We start from the raw sequence: 25,450 nt of genomic DNA, 5'->3' as shown, positions 1-25,450 counted from the left end.
GCAGAGGCTTAACCCACTGAGCCACCCAGGCACCCCAGAAATCTATATTTTCTTATGTAAAAATTAGTATTGAGAGCTTTTTACTCATTTGTTTAAACTTTTGCTTCACTGCTTAGCTTCCTCATTCCTCTTTACCCGAGCATTTATTGCTAATTTTTCAGTTCTGGGATACAAGTGTAAGAATTTTGAGTGATGTTTCTTATATTTATGTTAGAGCTGTGAAAAGTGAAACAACCTAACCTGCCTGTTCCTACTTTACTGTATGTGCTGCATTATAGCATTAACTTTGCAGTGAGGGCAGCAGTTTTAAGGAAGAGGTACAGATAACATGGTTTCCCTTTTCCATTTTTTCCCCCCTTTCTAGTAAGTTTAGTATAAAAATCACCTTTTCCCCTAGATTGATTGATTGATTGATTGATTTTTTTTTTTCTCTCTCCCTGAGAAGAAGGGGTGAAAAGTTCTTTAGCTTCTGAGTTTTGTCAGCTGATTTTGTTTGCTTATAGGGAATCTATATTACTATTCCCTCCCGTCAGAAAGGTAGTATTTTTAATAATCCTTCATTTATTACTTTTGTCAGAATAAATTGCTAAAAATTTTTTAACTAATTTATGAATAAATTGTAATTCCTTTTTACTTTTGTACGTGAAATAAATTTTCCCTTTGAAGGCAATATCCTATTGTTACATCTCTCATTATTTACTAATATCATAGGATGTTTGGATCTGGCAGAGAACATAACTTTACACGTCCTAATGAGAAGGGAGAGTATGAAGTGGCAGAGGGAATTGGCTCCACAGTGTTTCGAGCTATTCTGGTGAGTGCTTATTTCTTGTGTCTTGACTTAATCATAGAACTCCCTTTTGGTAGGTATTTGTATTAGAAGCAGAGTTCTCTTTGGATATCTCTATGCAGAATATTGTTTTTTATTTTATTTATTTATTTATTAAGATTTTATTTATTTATTGGACAGACAGAGATCACAAGTAGGCAGAGAGGCAGGCAGAGAGAGAGGTGGAGGCAGGCTCCCCGCCGAGCAGAGAGCCCGATGCGGGGCTTGATCCCAGGACCCTGGGGTTATGACCTGAGCTGAAGGCAGAGGCTTAACCCACTGAGCCACCCAGGCGCCCTGGGAATATTGTTTTTTTAAAAAATACCATTTTATTCATTTTTATTTTAGTACATAAAGATAATATGATACAAATGCAGGTCGGAGGATGTGACATCTCTTAAGTATAAACAGGTGGTTCTTTCAAAGGGTTTAGTGGTAATCCATCTGGAGTCATATTATTACTCCCTCTCTAATTCTCTTAAATACAATAAGTTCATCATTTTTGCTATCTTAGATAAATGTGATTACTTGAATTCTAATATTTTATTGCCTATAACTGGCAATGTGGACAGTTAACATATAAAAGTCACCTAAAATGTAATAGTGTTTTTGTTTTAAACCTTTTTTTTTTTGAGGTTTTAACCTTTTATTTTGAGGAATATTTGAATTATTATTACAGAGTTCCTACTTGTAATTTCAAATCATTGATAAAGCTTTGATTTATAGTCTGTTGACTAAGAAAATGGGCAGGGAGGATCATGGGGTAAAAGACAGGAATGGAAGTTGATCTTGATTAGGTTGTTGTTAATACTTGGGCAAGTACCAAAAGACATCTTGCTTGCACTAGTATAGCAACTTTATTGTGTTATTGTGGCTCTGAACCTCAAGAAGCTTAAGGCAGATCTTAATTTGGGGGGAGGGGAGGTGCTTTAGCTAGCCCTACTTCATTTAACTCCCGATGGAGTTGCTGAGTAAAAAAAAAATACTTATGACTCAGCTGTAATTTGGGGGCTAGCCCTTAACAATTTTTAAAGCAGATCTTGGAAATAAGTACTATTTATTGTTCATATTTTGGGACACACCATAAAATAGTATTTGGAAGAAGAATATGTAATTGTGCATTCTGTTTATATATATTAATACCTGGAATATGACTCTGAAGTTCTTTACTAAGAACCACAAATTTTGCTCAATTCTGTAAGTAATATTTAAGATACCTTAAAATACATCATTTAACTTTATTATTTTTTTAAAAAGTTTTAAAATTTGATGGTAGTTATATAGAAAAATAACTTGTAGAGTGGAAAATACATATGAATTGGCATGCTACGATAGAGAGAAGCAGCATATCAGTATCAGGAGACCTGGCTTTCCTGTGCTAATAAATAATTATTTGACTAGGTGAGTCAGCGAACCCATTTGGGCCAACGTTTTCTTATTGGTAAAATGAAAAAGTGGTTAGGTGAACAGAGGTCCCATCTAACTTTAAAATTCCACAGTTCAGAAATCTCAGAGCTCCACTGTTTTTGAAAATGCTAGCAGCTTCACCTTAATAGTAAGGTTTTGGCCACCTTATGCTGTAGATGTTTTATGCATTCTTTACATTTTTTTTCTTTTCTTTTTTTTTAGGATTACTACAAAACAGGAATAATTCGTTGTCCTGATGGCATATCTATTCCTGAACTGAGAGAAGCATGCGACTACCTTTGTATTTCTTTTGAATATAGTACTATTAAATGTAGAGATCTCAGTAAGTATGATGCTTTGTGTGTGAGTGGTTTGTAGAGTTACAATATATTGGAATGAAAACCCTGAAAGAGTGCTGTTCATGTGGACATCAGATATTTGTTTAATTGGATTATAAAGCACTGTGATACTATAAGGATGCTTTATGGAAGTCTACAGAGATTTTTATAACCAATTGTGCAATTTTCCAAAACTTCAAAAAAAATTTTTATATATGTATGTTTGTATGTATATATGTATATTTATTTTTGATACACTCTTCTAGATTTCCTCCTTGACCCCATCTCTGTCATTTGTTGCCAGTATTTATCTCCCAGCTTGGGAGCCCTGGCTTTGGTCAAGTATGGTATTTGGCTTCACTCCTGAGATCACATCAACCAAAAATTTATAATTTTTTGTACCTTCCAAGTAAGATAATATTCTAAGCCACTGTGGAAGATAACTCTCAAAGAGAATATTTGTCATTAAAGATCTTAGATTAAATACCTAACCCTCATTTATCTAAAGGGTTGAGTGACTTTGTCTTAAGAACATCAACAACCTCAGAGCTTCAGAATCTAGAACTTTGGAAATCCCAAGTTTTTGATCAGTGTTTTCCCTTTACCACCACCCCATACTCCTCCCTCTACCATTTGCCATACCTCCTGAGTGGAAGAAGAAAGGTGATTATACACAGAAAAGTCAGAATAAGAGAATTTTCAGATGTTGACTTAGATGCTGAGTGATTGGAGAAGTTCAGAAGGAGAGGTCATTGTGTGCTAGATGGATTGGGAATGAGTTCAGAGGAGGCAGGTAGTAAAGAATAAATTGGAATGATTAGAAAGAATAGTGTAAGGAAGTAGTTTAACCGCTGAGATTTTTGGACTAAAGATGCAAATAACATATTTTGGAAAGAACCTAGTTGGGACAGAGACTTTATATCAGGACCAATAGGAGATGAGAATAAATAGATGGGCCACATTGTAGAAGGTCTTTGATCCAAACTCATGTTTTTAAAACTCATGTTTTATCCTATGTATGGTGGGAAGTCATTTCAAAAGCTTCCTATATGTGGTTATAGCCTTATATGGACTTAGGTTATCTTTACTTCATGAACCTAAACTCACCAGTAGCTTGCCATACCTTCTCAAAGATTGGTGTGTTAGAAACTGTGAATGTGAAATGTTAAATAATTTTTTAGAAGATTTTATTTATTTGAGAGAGCACAAGCAGGAGGAGCGGAAAAGGGAGAGGGAGAAGCAGGCTTCCTGCTGAGCAGGGAGCCTGATATAGGGCTCTATCCCAGGACTCTGGGATCATGACCCAAGTTGAAGCAGTCACTTAACCGCTGAGCCACCCAGGTGCCCTGTGAATGGGAAATTTCATTTCATATTTTAAGGCACCTAGTGTATACTTAAAGATAGGTGTTTTCTTCATGCTTATTTAAGAGCTATCTCATTGAAATTGTGTGGTCTTACTAAGTCCTCCCCTAAGATACCACTTTATTATTGCCAAACATTCTTTAAAGTCTTCATAAAAATATCAGTAGGTAGGATAAAGTGGCTGGTCCACCTCTGAGTCCATTTCTCTATAAATGATATTTAAAAGTTTAAAGTCAAATAGGTAGAGCATACATAAGTAAATTCGAACAAAATTTGTTTTTTCACATCTTAAAAAATGTTTTTACTAAACCATGAGCATTAATTATTCTAATTTAGATCCTTGAGATCGAGTTTTGTGTTCTTTTTTAATTCATAGAGCCATTTTAATTTCAATTCTTAAAATTAGATATTAAATTTGGGGGACTATCAGATAAAAAATATGATGTGGATTTGGTTTTATAATCCTTTGGACATAGACTCTGTTAAAGGTAAAAGTCTTTATTTAAAATACGTATAATAATGTTTTTTCTAGACTTTGGCTTTTAAATAATTATAACTATTTCCATAATACTTGTAATACATATTTTTAAAAATAGAATTCTCATAGACTTTATTAAAATAAAACTATGTAGAATTTGAAGAGATAAAAATGTCCTTGTAAAAATATAATAGGATACTGTAGGTGTAGACTTGAGTCCAAAACTGAATTGTTTCCTGTTCATATGTGCCTTTACTGAATACTAGAATGGCACATTACACTAAGATGTCTGTTTGTGTCTTAAAATTATACAAAGGACTATCTATACCTTTTCAACTTTGTGTCTATAGTGCTTGCCCATCACATAGTAAGGACTCAATAAACATTTGCTGAATAAATAAATTATTTTATCCCCCATGCATTTTTTTAGGATCCCATTCTAATTGTTGTCATCTTCTCTGTATCATTAGTCTTTTCCTCTGTATAGAGTAATCCTTAGCCTCAGACTCAAATCTAACTTATGTCTATTGTAGATATTAAAGAAAATTATTTAAAATATTTTAAGGTTTTCTTTGGAATTCTTTGAAGTTAGTTTTAGAAAAATTAACATTTTTACTGTCTCCAACTGCTGTCTTTCCGTTCACTAAGTTTTCTTTTATGTCTTTAATTTCTTCTGATCTTGTTTATTTTTTGATATTTTGTATTTTTTTTGTTGTATGTAGAGTATATTTAAATTTTCTAACTGCTAACATAAGAAAATTATTGAATTTTATATATTTGTATGAGCTACCTAACAGAACTCTATTTCTAATCGTTTTTCAGTTGGTTCTCACATATGCTTGGTGGATAATTGGCTCTGTTGTAACTAATACTTTATATATATATATTTTGTGTCTTAGTGCATTGGCTAGAATATTTTGAACAGTGTTTAAAAATTTAGTGGTAATGCTCATATCCCTGTCTTTGAAGGCATTTTCTTTAGATGTCACTGTTAAGTCACTCCTTTCTTCTTGACTCTTTCTTACTTTAGCTCCTTGACATCCTTCTTTTAGGCCTTCTATCTTTCTCTCACTTGCTCCCTGATCCTTGATCTCTTGAATGAACTCATTCCCGAGTGTTCTGTGTTAAGCTCCCTTCTCTCTCACAGAACCTATACACTTATTCTAAGTGATGCCATTCATCGTTATGGCTTCAAACACTCCATACACTGTGGATTTCCAATACTTTATTTCTAATACTTTTTTTTTTTAAGATTTTTAAATTTATTTATTTGACAGAGAGGGACACAGTGAGAGAGGGAACACAAGCAGGGGAAGTGGGAGAGGGAGAAGCAGGCTTCCTGCTGAGCAGGGAGCCCCGATGTGGGGCCCAATCCCAAGACTTTGGGATTATGACCTAAGCCAAAGGCAGCCGCTTAACGGCTGAGCCCCTCAGGTGCCCCACTTTATCTCTAATTCTTAAGTATCACTATGTGTTTCTAGTTTACCATTTAACTTATAATCCTTCCGCCTCTTACTCAGGCTTTTTGTGAGTTCCATGAATATAGTAAATATAATGATGAACAAGACAGACCTTGTCCCTGCCTTTATGGAGTTTACAGTCTAGTGGGGAAGTAATGAACAGTAATGAAAAGTAATGACAAGCTGTGAACAATAGCTTGACAGGTAATGAAAAGCTGTGAAAAATGTGGTGAAGAAATGAGATGCTATGAGAAGTATATGGTAAAGGGGCTGTGGAAAGTCATTATCTAAGTGACATTAAAGCTGAGGCCTAAAGGAATGGCAAGTGGATAAGATGCTGACTGTACCAGGCAGCAGAAAAGGTATTTGCAGAGGTTGTCAGGTTGGGAGGAATATGACATGCTTAAGGAACTGAAAGAAGATGGAAGTATGGCTAGAGTGGAGGGATGGAGTGTGAGTTGTAAGAAGTAAGTCCAGAGAAGTAGGGAGAAAACAAAATTTATTAACTGAATAAATATCTGATGACTGTTAATTCTCTACCAGTCTGTTCTAAGTTTTGGGGATGCAGCATGAACAAACTAGGCAAAGCTTCCTGTTCTAATGGCACTTATTATACTCTTTGGGGGAAGACAGACAAACCAGGTGAACAAGTAACATATGGTATGTTAGTGATCACTGCTGTGGAGCGGGGGAAAGTAAGGAAGGGACATAGAGCAGCCAGAGAAGCCTTAACTGGAGAGGAAAGCTTAATTTCAAGCAGAAAGTAACAATGAATGCAAGGGTTGAGGCAGCTTGCCTGGCATGTTTGAGATCAGCAAAGAGAGTGAAGTAAGTTAGAGTGTCCAAAGTAGGAGATAAGGTTAGGAGGGGACCTAGGTCATGGAGGACCTTTACCTTTTGGCTTTTACTCTGAGTGATGTGGGAAGCCATTGCACCGTTTTGAACAGAGTAGTAATATGATCTTCGAGGTTGTACCATTTCATGGGAGCAGAATTCAGTATAGATTTGTACAGTGCTATGGTCCTGATATGACTGGTTTAAAAAAATTACTCTTGACTATTGTGTTGGAAATGGATTGCAAGGGGGAATTAAGGTAAAAGTAAGTGGATATTTAGGAAGCTGTTGCCATAATTCAAGTAGGAGATAGTGATGGGTTAAATCAGGGTGGGAGCAGTAGGAGTTGTTAAATTCTGGACATACTGGATAGCAGAGTTGTAAGGATTAGCTTGTTGATTGAGTTATGAGATGGGGAAGAGAGAAGAAGACTTTAATTTACTGGAAATGTGGAGTTGCCATGAAGTGAGATGTAGGAAACTTCATGGGGAGTGAAAATTTAGAAGCTTGATTTGGGACATGTTAAATTTGAAATACTCACTAGACGTCCAAGTGGAGATGGTTAGGGGGGCATTGGGTATATATGTTTAAAGTTCAAGAGAGAAATATGGGCCAGACTAAATTTATGTGCAGGATATACTCACACCCTCCTCCTCCCCACCGGATTTACATACAATATATATCTATATGTAGTGTTTAAAGAAAATATTTTTTAAAGGACTCTACACACTGGTCTGTAATCTCCTTTTCATGTAACAGGTCTTTATGGACCAAGTTTTGTTTTTGGTTAGTATTGGCCATGAAAGACTTAAACTAGAGGAGATGCATAATTTGGCTGCTGGAGGGAGGATGAATTACACAGGAGCAAAAGTAAATGTTGGGGGAATATAATTAGGTTTTATAGTAGTTGGGGTAAGAGTTAAGGATGACTTGGACTTGGTGGGGGCATTGGGGATAGAGTGTATTCTGGTGATGTATTGCTATGTAACCATTCCAAACTTAGCATAAAGTATAATTTTTATTCTGTGGGTCAAGAACTCAGGGTACAGCAGAGGTGGTTTGTGTCTGCTTCACAATATGTGAGGTCTCATCTCATGAATAATTGAAGGGCTGAGGTGACGCAGAAGGCTACAGGCTTCTTCACTCACAAGTCTGATGCTTGCAGTGAAAAGACTCAAATGCTGGGTTCAGCGAGGACTGTCAGAGAACCTGCATGTGACCTCTTCATGCATCTTGGGCTTCTCCAAGTCTGGGTTCAGCAGGGAAGTACTTGGAGCGTGAGCATTACGAGGACCAAAACAAAACTGCAAATCATGCACCATCACCTCTGCCATGCTCCCTTGGTTACAGGCAAGTCAGTGTGACCAGCCTAGGTTAAAGGGGAGGAGAATTAGATTCCACTTCCAGGGAGATATCAAGGTTCCATTGCAGAAAAGTATGTGGAATAAGAGATTCTGTAGTTATCTTTGGTTAGCATCTTCCAGAAAAGGAAATGACACAGTTCAAGATGCATTTAAGAGGTAGACTTGATAGGGCTTGAGGAATGGTTGAATTAAGAGATGCAAGCGGAATCAATGATTCATTTATTTATTCTACAAGTATTTAAGTTCCTGCTATATGCCTGGCACTCTTCTGAGATGAATCTGAGAAATGAATGGATGGCAGGGGCGATTACGGATTTGGAAAACACTGCAGGGAGAAGCAGATAGGATTGAATTGACTTTTAAATATATTAAGGTTGAGGTGCCTGGGAAGTAGCATCTCAATGGAGATTTCCAGAAGGTAGTTGAATATAATACATCTAGAATATAGAAGACAAGAATTAGTGGAATGTTTTTTGTGTGTTTTTTTACTTCTGCTCTTTTACTCATCAATCATCAACAAAATAAAACAAAACCAAGATATTTTTGTGGGTTTCATTTCAGGTGCCCTAATGCATGAGTTATCAAATGATGGTGCTCGTAGACAATTTGAATTTTATCTGGAAGAAATGATCCTGCCTCTCATGGTAGCTAGTGCCCAGAGTGGGGAAAGAGAATGCCACATAGTAGTCCTTACAGACGATGATGTGGTTGATTGGGATGAAGAGTATCCACCACAGATGGGAGAAGAGTATTCACAAAGTAAGTACTGTGGCATGTTTTCTCTCTCTTGAATCATCACAGATTCTGTCTTTATCTTTTAGAATACTGATCAAAGGACAGTTTTTGTAAAGAAAGTACTTTGAACTCTTACCTACACCAGGAGTCAGCAAACTATGGCCTGTGGGTCAAAATCCAGCCTATTGCCTGTTTTTAGAGATAAACTTTTATGTATTGTCTGTGGCTGCTTTTGCGCTACAATGGCAGAGTTGAGTAGTTGCAAGAGACCGCATGGCTCGCAAACTCCAAAGTATTTACTCTCTGGCCCCTTACAGAAAAAGTATCCCCACCCCTGTCATGCACAGAAATGGTTTGCTCTTTGTTGAGTATCTGAATCTTGATGGATTTTTTTTTCTTTGCATTTGAAAAGCCTTTTAGGGAAGTAGATCCTGCAGTAAATAGATTATAAAAAATCAGCTGGGTTTTTAGATGAATTGTTATTTGTATATTCAATGAGAAGCTTCGGTGCATTAATTTCTAGGGTGACTTTAGTTCTAAGATGATCCCTTTTTAGTATCCTACCTGTTCCTGCAGGATATAGTGACCCTTCAGAAAGCTTTGTGGAACTATAGTTAGGTATTTCTGACCAAAATATCTTCTCTTGAGCAACAGTGACTTTTTCCTTACTACACTTTCACACCTTTCCTGATTAGAGCCTTTTGATTTTTTGGTTGTCAGAAAATTTATATTATTTTTCTTGATGAACCCAGTGTAGTATTTTTGAGCTGTTTTATAGATTTGAGAAGACACAGTTAAAAGAATGATTTGAGGAACTAGGTAAAATAGCCCAGCACCTTGTTCTATACTCCAGTCTGTGTTGACTTGGTAAAGATCAGGGTTTCAGTAAAAAATACAGAAATACAGCAAGTTCACAGAATGCTTTAATTTCTCACTTTTTCATTTTACTTATCCTTGTCTAAAATCAAAACAAAGCAGATGCTGAGGGGTTTTCTTTTTGAGTTCTAAAGATTTCAGAAGATTATTTTAACATAAGTTACGGTAGCACTTTTCAGAATTTACATCAAGATGTTTACTTTGCACAATATACTTAATGAGTGTTGTGATTCTTCTCTGGACAGTTGTCGTAACAGACATTTTTGTTGTATTTCTTCATTCCTAGCTTCTTTGCTGACAGTAGTTTTCTGTAATAATATGTGGAATAAAAAGTTGAACAAAACACAGGAAAAATGGAAGGCTAACAAAATGTAAAAGAAATATTCTACATTATTTTCCACTAAAAAAGAGTAATGAACAAACCAAAATAAATTGTAGTTTTCAAAAAGTTTGCCTCCAGGAGAGTAGAGCCAGCTATGGAACACAGAAATAACATTATAGTGACAGAGGAATTATGGTAGAACTGGCTTTTCCATTTCAATTGTTGTACTTTCCATGCCTGTTGTGTTCTTTGGTTTGTTTTCTTGTTTTTCATCTTAAGCTTTGAAGCTTAAAAAGGACTGAAAATATTTTTACTTCATTTGTCTAAATATATTTCATTTCATGCCAAGATGTTTCAAACTAAAGAAGATTCATTTGAGGAGACACAGCCTCTTCAGCCTGATTTTCCTGCCTGTGACATTGACACCATCCATTCCGAGATGTCAGCAAAACTTTATCTTAAAATACCAGTAATCTTAAGGCTGTAAATCACAAATTTACCCCATGAGTAGCATCTGTATACGTATTTTCCTTTTATTGGCTCTTAAACCAGCATGTTTGGTTTGTGAGTGTGTTTTTCTTTTTTTGAAAAAACCTTTGCAGTTCACCTTTTAAGGGAGATAACTCCACCTGAAAGAGAGAAGGCGAGGAAGGTCCATCAGTCTAACTCCCTGAAGTTCCCAGCACATTTGGAAGACTCAACATGTTGTCAGTGGAATGTCCTTTGCAAAGCCAGTTTGCTCTAAACAGACTAACCGAGGCAGAACATGCTCGAATCTGCCATTTTTAACATCAGTATTAAATGGGGGCTGTTCGCCTGAATTGAAAACAGTTTGTGGGGAGGGTCTTTGCCTTTTGGGGGAATTATTAATAGTTGCTCAATCCATGAAATATAAGATGTATCCATTTTGTCCCCTCTGACAAGGCAGTTTTTTCCCTTCCAGACGAGGCCTCCTCTATTTTGCCTGCTTGATAATGATGTGATATTGCCATCTTCTTTTGGTTCTCTTATTTGAAGAAAGTGGGGCAGAGCCTATTGCAATAAGTTTGTATATGATATATCTTTCAGAAGGAGATTTGTCTTCCTATGGATTGGGTTACCTGATTATTAAAGCTTTTTTCGTTTCAACTTAAGTAGACATTTGCTTATACATTAACTGTACTGAATTATCCTGTCATGTTGGCTAGTCATCCTTTCGCATCACTGCATCCATTATTTGGGCTTTTAGGGTTGTCAGGCCCCTTTGATGATCATGATGATTTTAAGTTCTTCTCCAAGTACTTTGGTTTTAATAAAATATTTTTGTCTTTTTTGTTTCCAGTTATTTATAGCACAAAATTATATAGATTTTTCAAGTACATTGAAAACAGAGATGTGGCCAAATCAGTTTTGAAGGAGAGGGGTCTTAAGAAGATTAGATTGGGAATAGAAGGTAAGACATTTCCATTATCTTTCTATTAATTTTTTTAAAAAGGTTAAAAATCAAATCGCATTTATTTATTTTTTTTTTTTATTTTTTTTTTTTTTAAAGATTTTATTTATTTATTTGACAGAGAGAGATCACAAGTAGGCAGAGACACAGGCAGAGAGAGAGAGAGGAGGAAGCAGGCTCCCCGCCGAGCAGAGAGCCCGATGCGGGACTCGATCCCAGGACCCTGAGATCATGACCTGAGCCGAAGGCAGCGGCTTAACCCACTGAGCCACCCAGGCGCCCCTCAAATCGCATTTAGAATATAGTTTGAGAAGTACATACTTCATGAAAACTCAGATGACTGAATGAATGCTCACTCACGCAGTAGTCCTGTACATAACAAAAATTAACTTCCTTTATCTGAAAAGATAGAAAGCCAATAGAAATTATTATTTATTCCATAAGATTCCCTAACAATAGGGAGAAGTGAGTTTGTCTTTTCTGCTATAAGTCATCACCTGATGCCTTTTCTGCCTAAACCCACGTAGTGTGTTTGGGTACACGTGCATACATAAGATTGGCAGGGATCTTTGCCCATTAGTGATCATTGGTGTTCCTCAAAGCCCAACAGAACTAAAAACTACTCTCTGAAAATGCATGTAAAAGCACATTAGTAGTTTACAGGTTCTTAAGGTAGAATATACTTACTTTCAAAATAAATACAGATTTCAAACTTAATTTCGTCTTGTTAAATGCATTAATTTTTAGATTGCTTTTACTTTGTGATTTACATGGATTTTTCCAGATGCTGTGTCAGATACTTCTTTTATTTTAAAGTGCCCTTACTAAGAACAAAGTATCCCCCTTGGCATAATGTGGCATAGTGTAAAGACAAAAGGTTCTGGAACCACATTACCTGCATTCATATCCTATGACTGAGTAACTCTATGAACTTCGCCAGGGCACGTAACTTCTCTGTGCTTCCCTTTCCTCATCTAAAATGGGAGCATTAGTAAGTACTTTATAGGGTTATGATGATGACAGATTGAATACATGAAAAACACTTAAAACAGGGGCGCCTGAGTGGCTCAGTGGGTTAAGCCTGTCTTTGGCTCAGGTCATGATCCCAGGTCTTGGAATGGAGCCCTGCATTGGGCTCCCTGCTCAGTGGGGAGTCTGCTTCTCCCTCTCCCACTCCCCCTGCTTGTCTCTCTCTCTACAAAATAAATCAATAAAGTCTTCAAAAAAATTTTTAAAAAACCCACTTAAAACAGGGCCTGGCACATAGAGATTTATCAGTATATGTTTGTGATGCTGATATGGAAGATAATGGGGTTGATCAATGACTAGCTCAGCTGCTGGAGATCTCAGTAATGGGCTGATGAGACACAGGAGAAAGAATGACCAGAAATAGGATCTTGGCAGGAAGGGGAGAAGACTTTAGGTTTAAAAACATAGTTTTTTTTTTTTTTTTTTTTAAATGTCGGAGCATTGTTGACACATTGCTTCACCAGTGTGTGTTGTCTTCTGTTGTTTTGTAAATAGTGGGATTTAGCTGTTTGATTTCAGAGCTTGAGAGAAGGCGCCTGGAGTCTACTGCAAATTAGGAGAATGAGAAAGGCCTCTCTCAGGTTGAGATATTTGAGCTGAAGCTTGATGACAAGTAGGTTGGAACCAGGTTGTAAAAAAGCCTTACGGATTATGCTAAGGACTTTGGACTTGCCCTCAAAGCATGAGGAAACCATTGGTAGTTTTTAAGGGAGGATGTAATATGATTGATTACATTTGTATGGGAGTAGTGATTCTGTGTGGAGGGCAAACTGGATTATGATGAGGTGGGAATTTTATAAACTAATAGCCTAAGAGGAATCAAGGACAAGGTAATAGAACCTGAGACCTTTCTGAACTCCAGTGCTGTCCTTCAGATGGTAATTGACTGGAATTGTGAGACAAAGACATTCTACAGAGGGTCTTTAAAACGTTTTTTAGTCCTGCTTGCCCCTGAGCTCCCTTACCTGAGCCACGTATATACAGGTCTTTCTAGTTTTTTGATTCTAAGGCAGGCTGTAGCCCATGAGCCAAATCTAACCCATTGCCTGATTTCCTCCCCTGCCCGTTGCCTGTTTTTTTGTAAATAAACTTCTACTGGAACTAGACATGCTCACTCATTTACATATTTCTGTGGCTGATTTCACTTTACAATGGCATAGTTGAGTAGTTGCAAGAGAAGCTGAAAATGACCCTGAAATATTTATTATCTGGTCCTTTACAGAAAATGTTTGCCAATCCCTGGCCTAAATTAGCAATTCTTGCTAGTAGGAGGGAGGAAAGGGACTTAACAATATTTTCTAAGGAGTATGTGTTTTTGGAAAAATTGCCGTACTGGTAACTGACTGAAACTTTTCCCAAACTAGAATTGTCTTCAGTAATTGTCAGTTTTCAGTAATTATCCAAGAGGAGGAAGGTATAATTAACCAGGGAAGCACCTTTGGATGAGCTGGATGCCAAGCTGGATGAACTGCTTGGTTTTTGGGGAGTAGTGTTAAAATAATGGGTTTGCTGACCGAGGTGCAGAAGTATACCTAGAACCAGTGAAGATGAAGAACTATACATCGCTTGCTATCTTCTTAAAGGGGGAAAAAAAAAAACGAAAAAGAAAAAACCCATGGCAATACAAAGATAAAATTTAGGCTTACAGAAATTAGAAGGCTAATGTGGCAATAAATTGCAGGCCTTGAGGCTAGATAATCCTGTGAAAGGAAGGGCTCAGTGATATTAAGGATACACAGATAGAGCCCAAGATGCACAGACTACATACCATTGACTTCAGGACCTATCCCCTCCATGTTTTTACTTCAAAAATCTTTTTCTGGTGGTTGATGTATTGAGTGGCTGAGAGGATGATGGAAGCTTGTGTGAATTGCAGCAGTAGGATTTCTGTGTTTGGCTGTTGACTGAGGAGATGGAATATTGGTTTCCTTTCTTTGTTTTAATTTGTTTGTTCGGGAACTACAGCCAAAAAGCCCTCTTCAGGCTAACTTGGGTGAGAAGTGTGTGGGACTGTGTGTACATGCTTGGGTATGTATGTATCCTCAGGTTTCAAAACTTCTCTCCTCCAGGTTATCCTACCTACAAAGAAAAAGTAAAGAAAAGGCCTGGGGGCCGCCCAGAAGTGATTTACAACTATGTCCAAAGACCCTTTATTCGAATGTCTTGGGAGAAGGAAGAAGGAAAGAGTCGGCATGTAGACTTTCAGTGCGTAAAGAGTAAATCGATCACCAATCTCGCAGCCGCTGCCGCAGACATTCCGCAGGACCAGCTAGTAGTCATGCACCCGACTCCGCAAGTGGATGAGCTGGATATTCTCCCTATTCATCCCCCTTCTGGCAACAATGACCTCGATCCTGATGCGCAGAATCCAATGCTGTGAGGCTGATGTTCCTTGAAACCATAGCATGCTACTCTTCACGGTGACGCTGCACTCTCCACATTCTGCACTGCAGGGCCGCTCTCTTCATCGTGAGATGCACATGACGGTGTTTAGGATATTGCAGTGTAGGCTTTTTTAAAGACCAAAGGTAGCTGAATGGTTTTTTAAATGAGTACAACTCTAGCATCCTGAGGTTCCAGTTATATAAATGTATTTGTTTACCAGTAGGTTTGTGAAATTGGTTCTTTGTATGGGGGACAGTCCTTTTTCACACATCTAGATATTTTCAGAAGTGGTGAAAATTGGCAGCTGGGGTATTTTCAGTTTAGATTGATATTCATCACACCCCAGATAAAATGTAGAATATTCTATAGTTGCACTTTATAAATGGTGGTTAAATGGAACTGTTCAAGCCATTTTTATAGTTGTGATGCACAATATAACTGAAATAAGTGCTTCTATCAAAGTATTCCTTCAGTAAAATGTGTATAGTTGCTGCCCATGATGGGCGAAAAAGGAGTATTTATCATTGGGCTTATCTGAATGATTTGGAGGTGATCCAATGCCCATTATCTTATTTCTCGCCAGTGCCGTTTTTGCCCTTTTAGAGTGAGTCACATGCAGGAAGTGTGAACATCAGAGATGGTTTATTATCCAGTCTGCCTTACCCTTAATCTGTTCAGATATTTATTTACTAATTTTTTTTTCTTAAGAGTTATGGGATAGGAAAATGAAGTGTTTGCTCTTCATTTACTAAATGATTGTAAACTCGAGTTTTTCATCAAAATAAAATTCCATTGTTTTAATGTTTCTGATCAACTTCATACCCACCTTGACCAGATTCTTAGTCTCATAATTAGCAGATTTCCTGTCTTTTTGGTATTAATATAACTAGAAACCACCTAGTAGCTCCTGGAACTCCCACTTTGGTTTGTGTCTGATGAAGCACTTAGATTCCCCCCCCCCGCCCCGCCCCCACAATCCACAGTAATGTTTGACTGAAAAAAGAAAGGGTGAAACAACTTTACTAGGTTACAGGATAACCTTAAGTTTCAGAACCAATTTCTGACACTGGTTCAGTGTTTTGTCCATTATACTGTACTGTTCTTCTTGGCAAACTATTTGTGCAAATGCTTTTTTACAAAAATACTCTGTAGCCCAACTCAAGAAGAAAGTGGTAGTACTTAGGTGCTTTGGGTCACACACTTAATGTGTGAACCACACTACTGGGAGCGGAGAGGAGCTGTAGGAAAGAAGTCCATATGTTACACCTAATCTTGAATTTGTAATTTCATAGAATTTGAAATACGTGTTTAAGCAGTAACATCACTATGTTCACGTAAAGTTGCAATAATTTGGAGATTAACGATTTTTAATAGCACAGCTAGCTACTAACAGGGAAATTATGTAAGTCCTGGAACGGTTATTGAAGGCCAGAAAGGCACTGTAAATGTTATTGGCATGGATTGTCCTGAAACAGCCATGGTAGAAAACGGATCCAGCCCTGCAGCACATAGGATTTTAACAGTATTTATAGAACAAGGGAAACATTTATTAAAAATATTTAACTGTCTAATACATTATACTTTAACCCATATTTATAGGAAAGGATTCTTACAAGGAAGAATAAACGGCTTTATGATACAATTAGTATAAGAAATATCCACATGGGGGACTTCTTTGTAGTGTAAAAACACCATACATCTGAAATGACCATTTGCATATAAAAGCTACCAATGATGCTTCTGTGCACGATGATTAAAAAAGTCAACACAAACAGAATCCAAAATATACAATTAATGCAAGCTATCCACAGCTAGCCCAATAATCAATGATGAGGAAACACTGGAGCAGGCTTAGTTCCACTTTGTCTGAAGTTACACTAGTAAGATTGACTTGTATCAATGGCTCTGAGATGGCTTTTATGAGGACAGTACATAAAAGCTGTTCTCTTTTTATCCAGTAAGCTTCACAGACTGTAAAACTCCACCAGTAATGCACTTTGATACTGTAGCTGTTGCCAAAGCAACATGTAGTGTTTACAGTGGCCACGGCAAGTCACTAAAGTCAACAGGACCACCCAGCCCAGCATCTGCTTCCAAGAGACTCATTATGACAGCCATTGCTGCTTCATCATTACTGGGACTACTTGAGCCTTGGTCGTTTTCTATCATGTCTATGCCTATGTGAGGGTTCTCACCTGGAGGAGGAGATAAAGACCGGTCAGTCGTAATACCAAAGCATGTTTAACTTTAGTAAGCAGTTCCTAAGCACACTTTGAATGAGAACGTTGTACTTAATAGGAAGGTGGGAATGGCGATAGAGACTGCTTTTGAGGCTGCATTGCCAATAATATATTTTCTTAACTTTAGTGTGATTCAGAGAGAAGAACCAACTTTCTACAAAGAACTTAAAATGCAATAAAGATTAAAAGCATTTGAGTTGACCTCATTTTAATATTCTGACATAATCAGTTACAAAGAGGAAGATAGAAAAGGAAAGAAACAGGAAGGTAGGGATTGGCGGGGGGGGGGGGGGGGATCCAGAAAGACAAATAGAGAAAAAGATGGGTGAGAAGGGTGAAGCAAACTCTTTACCACTTTTAATACCCACTGAAATACTTCTTGAGCATCCTTCCAGACTTTATTTCTGAACTGTCATCAGACTCCCAGTGAAGAGTTGATGGGCCACATGCGGGAAAAGCTGTATGGATCTAGGCCGCGGGAGTCTCCTTTTGAGTTCCAGGGATAAACCTGGAGCCTCCCCTCCCCCAGAACTCAACCATTAAACTCAACTTTGAAGTAAAGATTTAAACCGATTTTAAACCTTTAAACTTAGTTTTTATCAAATTTATCTAGAACTAGTTTATTCTAAAACTGACTTTATGCCAGATGTGCAAATTCATTGTACTGGAAAAGAGTAATAATACTACTTACCAAGAATAGAGGAACTATCAGAATATGGATAGCCCGGGTTTTCCTGACCCTGCCCTGGTAGTAGGCCACTGGAAGGAATGTCTGGGGTCCCTCCATTTAAAATCTACAAGCAAAAGTGAAGTTTTCGTATCAGCAACAGTTTCAATCAGTACTGTACTCAACATCATCAAGAAAATGAAGCATGTTGAAAAGAGAAAGGCAGGGGAAGTGTTCAGTTTCCTATTGGATGATTTCAAACAAGAAACTGTTTGGAATGGTCACGGTAAGAAAAATCTCTTCCCAAGGTATTTTCTCTGTATAATTCAGCCCACACAGGCAATTTATATTTTTTAGAGATTTTATTTATTTGAAAGAGAATGAGAGAGACAGAACATGAGAGGGGGAAGGGCAGAGGGAGGAGACTCCCTGCTGAGCAGAGAAGCCCCATGCCTGGACTCCAGAATTATGACCTGCGCAGTTGCTTAACCAACTGAGCCTCCCAACAAACAGGTACTTTAAAAGGCTGAATGAAATCCCTAGAGTAGTCCATCACCTTGATCACCTTATTCATATGATTAAGGTCAAGGACGACCTTGGTGAGCGGATTTGAGTTCAGAAGAGGTCGTGATTTCAGGTCTTGCCAGTAGGTGGCAGTACAAATTTATTTCCACAGTCTAGCTTTTTGGTAGAGAAACCCTTAAGAATTGAGAATTCCAAAGAAGCTTTCCTTATATATATCAATATTTACTATAGTTGAAGTTAAAACTAATTTTTAAAATCTAGTAGATCTATTCAATGTTAACATGAATAGCATTTTAATGAAACATACTTCTCTAAAACAGCAAAAAAACCTTTTTTTTTTTTTTTTAAACAAATGTCTGCCTTAGTAGAATTTAACAGAATTCTCATTTTCTTCAGTACGTTTAGATGTTTGTTGAAGTATAGGAAGGAAGGAAGTATAGAAAGGTATGTAGCTGGGAAAGGGAGGTCTTTTTTAAGACTTTATTTATTTATTTGACAGAGTTTACAAGTAGGCAGAAGGGCAGGCAGAGAGAGAGGAAGGGAAGCAGGCTCGCTGCCGAGCAGAGAGCCCGATGAGGGGCTCGATCCCAGGACCCGGGGACCATGACCTGAGCCGAAGGCAGAGGCTTTTAACCCACTGAGCCACCCAGGCGCCCGGGAGGTCCTTTTTAATAGCCTTTTCAAACAACTTTGGTATTCTTTGATATTACATCAAAAGTCAACAAGTGAAAGTTTCTTAAAGATTAGGTGCAATGTGGAATCTGAAACCGTATTAATGAAATTCTTGTACTCTATTATATACAAATCCATTGGTATACCTTTGTATGATTTTGAAGTCTTTTGTATTGGTCATTTGGAAAACATTTGCTAAGTTAGGCAAAACTAAATGTTGACACATTTCATTATACCTCAAAACATCTCCATTGTTAAAAGGTTTTCCTGATTATGAGGTCATAAGTTCTGGGAAGCTGCTGAGTTCAAAGCAGCAGATACAAGTTTTCCAAAAATTCTCATTTTTGCTTGAAAGCTAAACTTTTCTCTCGGGCAGCAAATACTGTCAGTTGTCTTCCTTAAACTCACCAGTTCATTCATTTTCAAGAAAATGTATGCTAAATACCCAATCTGAACAACCACAGCCTGCAATAGTAAAAATGATGTCCTTTGACAAAAGCAGTTCATTTAGCTCCTAACTTAGCCACGCAAGTGCTTTTCTCCTTGAGATGACCGTTGTACTCCAGGAAGCAGCACAAGTGCTCTAACAAATACTTCCCATTTTGTAGCAGCGTTAAAAGATTTACGCAAGGATTTTATAAACCATTTCTACTGCTTATTAAGGATACCCTTAAATGAAACTGGCTCGAAATTTTTTTCTTATTGTGAGTATATGGTGGTGAAGAATACGCTGACTCCTAGCACAGGTTCATGCCACTGCCATGATCTTTGGAAAAGCACCACCGGTTTTATCCAGCGCTGCTTTCTGCACTATCAGTTCATGAATCAACACAGTGAGGAAAAAAAAAGTTTTAGATTATCAAAGTAATTTTGACCTTGCAGATCCCTGGAAGGATCTTGCCTCCCTCAATACCAGGGAACTGCTGCTTTAACTGAACTTGCCGTAGTGCCCCCGGATGTCCAGACTCCTGGAACCTAGGTGGTTCATCTAGAGCCTCACTTTTTTGCTTGACCCTGAATGAAATAATAGGCAAGCTAAATGGCTCATTTTGGGGCCTGCCCCATTTAAAAGTGATTGGAAAGGGCTAGAAGCATGGGGCCAACTTTACTCTCATGGCATTGGTACAATGCTGCTGTCATTTCTCACTCCCATCTTGTTTAGGCTGCTCTTATAAGTCCTGTTGCTGAGGTCAGAATGTATTTCTTTTCTCAGACCCATTTTTATAAGCCCAAAGAAAAAAATTTTCCCATAAGTGCCTCAAAAATACTTGGGGCTTTGTGATGTAGAGTATAGTATTAGATCTCTAAAGTTGTTGGTGTTGAAAGAATCAAAAGTCAAGACATCTGACTAAGTTTGGGGCTACGCTTGTTAAATGATTAGCCCAGCATTTAATATTTGGGAGCTTATATTTTCTCACCTATGAAGTTGTGAGGCTAAGATGAGAAGATGTACACAGAAGTTCCCTCAGTAATATTTAAGCACTATACTGGAGTGATAAGCTTTCAAAACAGTAGTGGGATTCTTGGTAATACCAGGAAGTCAAGTGCCTAAAAGTTGAACTGAGAGGCAGAGAAAGGGAGACCACCCCAAGGAGATAGTGGATCCAATATGGAGGAAGGACCTAGGGATGTAACAGGAGAACAAGCCCAAGAGAAAAACCTGTGAACAGGGATTGGGGATATACCAAACCTAGGCTTTATCTGTTGGTGCTATCTTTTGAGTCATTACTGAAAGCCAAGCACTTTCTCATATATTGCCTCATACCGGGACTTAATATTCAAAGACGCTGAGCATCCTAACCTACTGGGGCCCTGTTATAAAACAAAACTAGGGCTAAACAATTATACAGGGTCACCCGGCTAGCACATGGAAAGGCCAGGCTTCAAGCCCAGGTCTATCTTGCACTGATCAATCTTACCCATTAATTTATTGACCTTGAAACTTTGGTGGGGGCTGGAATCAAAGCTTATTCTCAAATATAAATTTTTACAGAAGATTCATATATAAAATAGAGCCACCTTGGTAGAAGCAAGAGTCCTGACCTTACCCACTCTACTCACCAACCACCCTTGCCCCATCCTACCTGCAGCACCATAGCTCCTGGTAACCTAGCCTCACAGGAATGCAGTTCTGAAAAGCCATAGCCTGCTTTTGATATAATTTGTGTTCTAGGAGTCCTATGTACATTACAAGATTCTTTCTCTCTGTATGTTTTGGGAGGCAGGGGAAGGAAGACTATGTCCAAAGATTCTGGATCATCCTAACCTGTATTAACATCAGGCACTGCAGATTGATGATTCATAATTAACATGGCCCTACACTTATAAATTCTCTGGCAAATACGAAAACAGATGAGTGGTTTCTAAGCTTATTGATGGTATAACCTTCCAGTCAACTCTTCATGAGAGCTGGCAACTGATACATTACTTGTACCCAGTGCTGTCCTATCACAGGGAACCCGGCCAGCAGACCCCCCATGTATTCTGCAGCTGCGAAGGCATGGCTTGCCTTCCAAAACACCGTTAAGTGCTCCTGCTAGTATTTCTGGTTCCCGTGCCTGCCCTAGAGATTAATGATGTTTTCTCCCTTGAAAATTCCTGGCAGAGAACTACATAGTTTTTTTCTGTGAGTTACTCACTAATCTTTCCTTCATGGGAGCTCTTCAATTGTTCCCTCAATGCAATGGTCTCCCCATTCCTTAGAACATTCTTTCTGCCTTCCCCTATTCACATGGAATAAGTCCACTAAGGATATCAGCAAGCTTCTCTAGCTCCACCGGCATGCTTTATACCCAAACTCACACAGATGCATTGCCTAAAAGAGGATCCAGCTTTTTTCAGCAACCACAATGGTAACGACGTACTCCCACTACCAGCATCTCAGAAATTGGACAAGAGGCTCTCCAGGTTAAGAAGGACCTTAGTCTAAGAGTCATCAACCTTACCTTCTTGCCTCCTGGAGAAGAGGCATCAGGGGGAGGTGTACTTGTGATATTTAATGGGCTGGAGCCACAACTGGAAGGTGATGACCCTCTTATTCTGTCAGAGAAGAGAAGAATTAGTTATATTGTCTTTCCTTTTCTTCTGTAGGGTGTGAGCGGTAGGGGCGAAGAAGAAGAATGAGCAACTAGAATAGAGATTGGCAAACTTTTGCTGTAAAGAGCCAAATAGTAACGACCTAGGCTCTGTAGGCCACATGATCTTGATCCGAACTACTCAACTCTGCCACTGTAGCTTGAAAGCAGCCACAGACAATATGGAAACGAATGGGTGTAACTGTGTTCCAATAAAATCATGTTTACAATAACAGGTGAGACGCCCTATTTATCCCACAGGCACCTGAGCTAGAATGCAATCCCTGGAGTCTAGCATCTCACTGACAAAGTCCTTGGTTTAGGCTTTGGATTTCAGGTTGCTGAGTTTCAACTAAGTGGTCAGTTTCATTTCTCATAGATTACAGATCTCACAGTCAGAGGGGACTTTAGAAGTTCAACCTCTATCTTTGATACCATGAACTAGAAACCACAGCAAGCGATTTATCCTCTTCCCTACAGACACTTTCTAGCTAGTGAATACTCTTAGGAAATGGAAGGTGCTAGGGTGGCTCAGCTACACCTAGAAAGTAGCCCTGCTTTCTAGTAGTAGTAGCAGTAGTAGCAGTAGTAGTAGTAATAGGGCAGCTGTCTCAACCACCTTCAAAAGCAACAGGTGATTAAAAAAAGATGGGTCCAGACCCTCTCAGCTGTAGGTTTCTCAGTATAGGAGATTAACAGAGACAAAGTCTTAGAACTGTACACCCACACACATGCTCATCAGGCTGAAGGAACTGAGGAAGGCACGGCCTGGTGGTGAAGCTGGAGTATGGTGGCAGCTGTGTGACCACCAGGCCCTTGGCTTCTACAGGGATGAATGCCGCTTCTGGGTCCCAGGCATCCCGCTCTCAACTGTTCAGCAGTCCTCTGGCTGTTGGCCTGTGCTGCCTGGTTCTGTAGACTGGGGAATGAATAAGCTTTCTCTCTCCTGGATCATAAGCTCCTCAAAGGCAGAATACAGCTAGAAGCCATGCACACTCAGCACACACAAATGGTTACTAATCGCTTACTCAACAATTGCTGAATCTCTCCCATCTTCTTTACTTAGGTCTTTGAAACCACTATTTTCCTGGGTTCCCCATCTTGGGATTGCCTTTTCATTGTTACTTCATCTTCTAGTCCTTAAATTATGGATTTTTCTTTGGGACAGTATCATCACTGAGGGATGGGCCCTTCTTCCTGGGTTATTAAGCATGTTCCCCTTCATTTGCTATTCCAATCCAACTTCCATAATACTTATTAGCACATTTTGGACAGCTGCTCAGCATCCTGCAATGAATGGGGTCTTAAAAATTTTTTTTCCTATCTAAGCCTCTTATAATTTCTTTTCCCCTATCTAAACTCCACAGTATTATTTATGAGGATTCTTAGCAATCTCCCCTCCTTGCTTCAGCTCACGCACTCTCCCTTTTTTCTATTATCATAAAGAAAATAGATTTCTCAAAGACCTAAGACCCTTGAGGTCAAGGACTGTTTTACACTGTTCTTGGATGGTTTCAAGCAAGGCAGAGTATGTATATAGTGGCCAGTAAGAATCTGATTATCACTGCACAGTGCCCTAACATCTTCCTGAAGATGGGGTCACATCCACCATTCCCACAGGGTTGGAACCGAACTGTCCGGCCCACTGGGATAAGAACACCTCTGGCCAACTAGAAAACAAAGACCAGCTTTCAGTTCTCCTGGAGAATCAATCCAGTGGCGGCAGGGAATAATTTTTCCCTTTTCTTATTTTGTTCCATTAAGTGTGCATTCCTAAGGACCTGGTTACTACCCTCTCCATTCTCCAAATTCAGATGAATGTATAACTGCTTCCCTCTTAATCGCCACTCTTAAGGACTCAGATTTAATTAAAAATTTTTGAGCACTCACCATATGTCAGTTTCTGTTCTAGCAATGTTCCTGAGACCTCTCAAACTCCTAAAGCAATCCTTGGGAGATAGTTATTACCTGCCTTTTGTGGCTTGGCTTAACAGAGACCAGGAAGTTAAGTGAATCTCCAGCACAGCCAAGTAGAGGCCCAGAGCTCAAACCCAAGTAAACAACTTTCCCTCTTTTTCCTATGGAAAAGCAGCCCTCCATCTCTACTGTTAAAGCTAGGCAGATTTTGACTAGAAGGAGCTAATGTTTTGTTAAGGCCCAGATCTCTGATCGTCGCTACTCCGGTAGTCCTGTGTCGCTAGTGTCCAACCATCCTCGTTAATCCCTTGAGTCAATACAAAGTCATTAGAAAACTTGAGCCTCCCAAAGATTTTTCCCTTTGACTCTGGCCTGTTTGGGTTTCATGCTTTCTTTAAGGCAAGATTTCTCAACCTCCACACGACTGACATTTTGGACTAGAAAGTTCTTTGTTGGGGGCCAGAGAGATGGGAAGGAGGCTGCCCTCTGTACTACATGATGTTTAGCAAGCGGCATCCCTGGTCTCTATCCAGTGGATGACCTAACAACCAAAAATGTCTCCAGATATTACAAAACATCCTTTGGGGGGTAAAATGCCCTGGGTTGAGAACCATTGGTTTACAAGAGCAACCAGAAGGTGTTACTTGCCTGTGGATCTCCATGATTTCTTCAGCAATCATTCGACCTATTTTGCCTGCCCCAGCTCTGGTTCCCCCTGGAATCCCTGGAACAGTGGGGTGGGTCCTCTTTGGGCCACCTACAACAAAGGAATCTGAGAGTGGGAAAGGGGAACCGAGGAAGAAATACTAGTAGGAGTTAAAACCTGCTCATCTTGTGATCTACCTGAAGTTCAACCTCAGGCTTCTTGCCCTAAGTGATAAGAGAACCACAGCTTGTCAGGAAAAGGCATTCCAGCAGAGGGCTCAAGTCTGTATCCAGGATCAGAGGCCAGAGCAAAGCATCTAATCCCCCCTCCCACACTCAACATCTGTGGACTGATCAGCACTGTATGCAAGCCAGGGTCACAGAGATAAGCCAGCAGCTCTGCCCTCAAGGAGCTCACAGTCTAGCAGGAAGACCAAGAAGATGAACAATGGCTGGAACGAGCATGGTAAGTTGGGACAGGTAAGCCCAAGGCACCCAGCTCCTCCAGGGCCAGGTGCTGCTTCCTGGGAAAGTTTAACTCTGAGCGGAGTCCTGAGAGAGGAGAAATTAGCTTGGCAGAGAGGTGAGGAGGGGAAGGCATTCTATCCACAGCCACCAATATATGCAAGAGCCCTGAGCGAGGACGAAACCTGGGACACTACTCCAAGAAATTCCTCATGAATGATGGTGGTGACAGATGAAGCAGGAGGAGCTACCAATCTGATCACGAAAGGTCTTGGATGCCACACTAATGGGTTTGGACGGGATCCTGAGCACAAGAGGTGCCAAAGCACTTCCCACAGAAAAGGCACTTAGACTGGCTTACTGGGAAGTCCACTGCATGGAGAATGAACGATAC

The 25,450-nt window shown here is 39.1% G+C and overlaps 2 protein-coding genes across 16 annotated transcripts in view; one reads left to right on the top strand and one right to left on the bottom strand.

Annotated features, from left to right (window-relative positions):
* The window catches only part of BTBD10 (BTB domain containing 10), a 74,325-nt gene extending 58,655 nt beyond the window's left edge, over positions 1 to 15,670 (top strand). For all 4 annotated transcript variants that reach the window (XM_059136672.1, XM_059136700.1, XM_059136690.1 and 1 more), the window contains 5 exons: positions 712 to 814; positions 2,459 to 2,579; positions 8,634 to 8,831; positions 11,327 to 11,437; positions 14,536 to 15,670. In XM_059136672.1, coding sequence (XP_058992655.1) covers positions 712 to 814; positions 2,459 to 2,579; positions 8,634 to 8,831; positions 11,327 to 11,437; positions 14,536 to 14,846 — 844 coding nt within the window. In that variant the 3' untranslated portion in view covers positions 14,847 to 15,670. The remainder of the gene's footprint in view (positions 1 to 711; positions 815 to 2,458; positions 2,580 to 8,633; positions 8,832 to 11,326; positions 11,438 to 14,535) is intronic.
* Positions 15,671 to 15,828: 158 nt separating this feature from the next.
* The window catches only part of BMAL1 (basic helix-loop-helix ARNT like 1), a 99,262-nt gene continuing 89,640 nt past the window's right edge, over positions 15,829 to 25,450 (bottom strand). For 8 of the 12 annotated variants that reach the window (XM_059136619.1, XM_059136588.1, XM_059136612.1 and 5 more), the window contains 4 exons: positions 24,595 to 24,703; positions 21,901 to 21,994; positions 17,783 to 17,885; positions 15,830 to 17,046 (listed from right to left, as the gene is read on the bottom strand). In XM_059136619.1, coding sequence (XP_058992602.1) covers positions 16,886 to 17,046; positions 17,783 to 17,885; positions 21,901 to 21,994; positions 24,595 to 24,703 — 467 coding nt within the window. In that variant the 3' untranslated portion in view covers positions 15,830 to 16,885. Of the gene's footprint in view, positions 17,047 to 17,782; positions 17,886 to 21,900; positions 21,995 to 24,594; positions 24,704 to 25,450 lie in introns of all 12 variants that reach the window. The other 4 variants (XM_059136628.1, XM_059136654.1, XM_059136636.1 and 1 more) reach the window with 1 other exon arrangement.

The sequence above is a fragment of the Mustela lutreola genome, chromosome 1, assembly GCF_030435805.1.
Source record: "Mustela lutreola isolate mMusLut2 chromosome 1, mMusLut2.pri, whole genome shotgun sequence".
Lineage (NCBI taxonomy): Eukaryota > Metazoa > Chordata > Mammalia > Carnivora > Mustelidae > Mustela > Mustela lutreola.
This window is presented reverse-complemented; position numbering and strand designations above follow the sequence as displayed.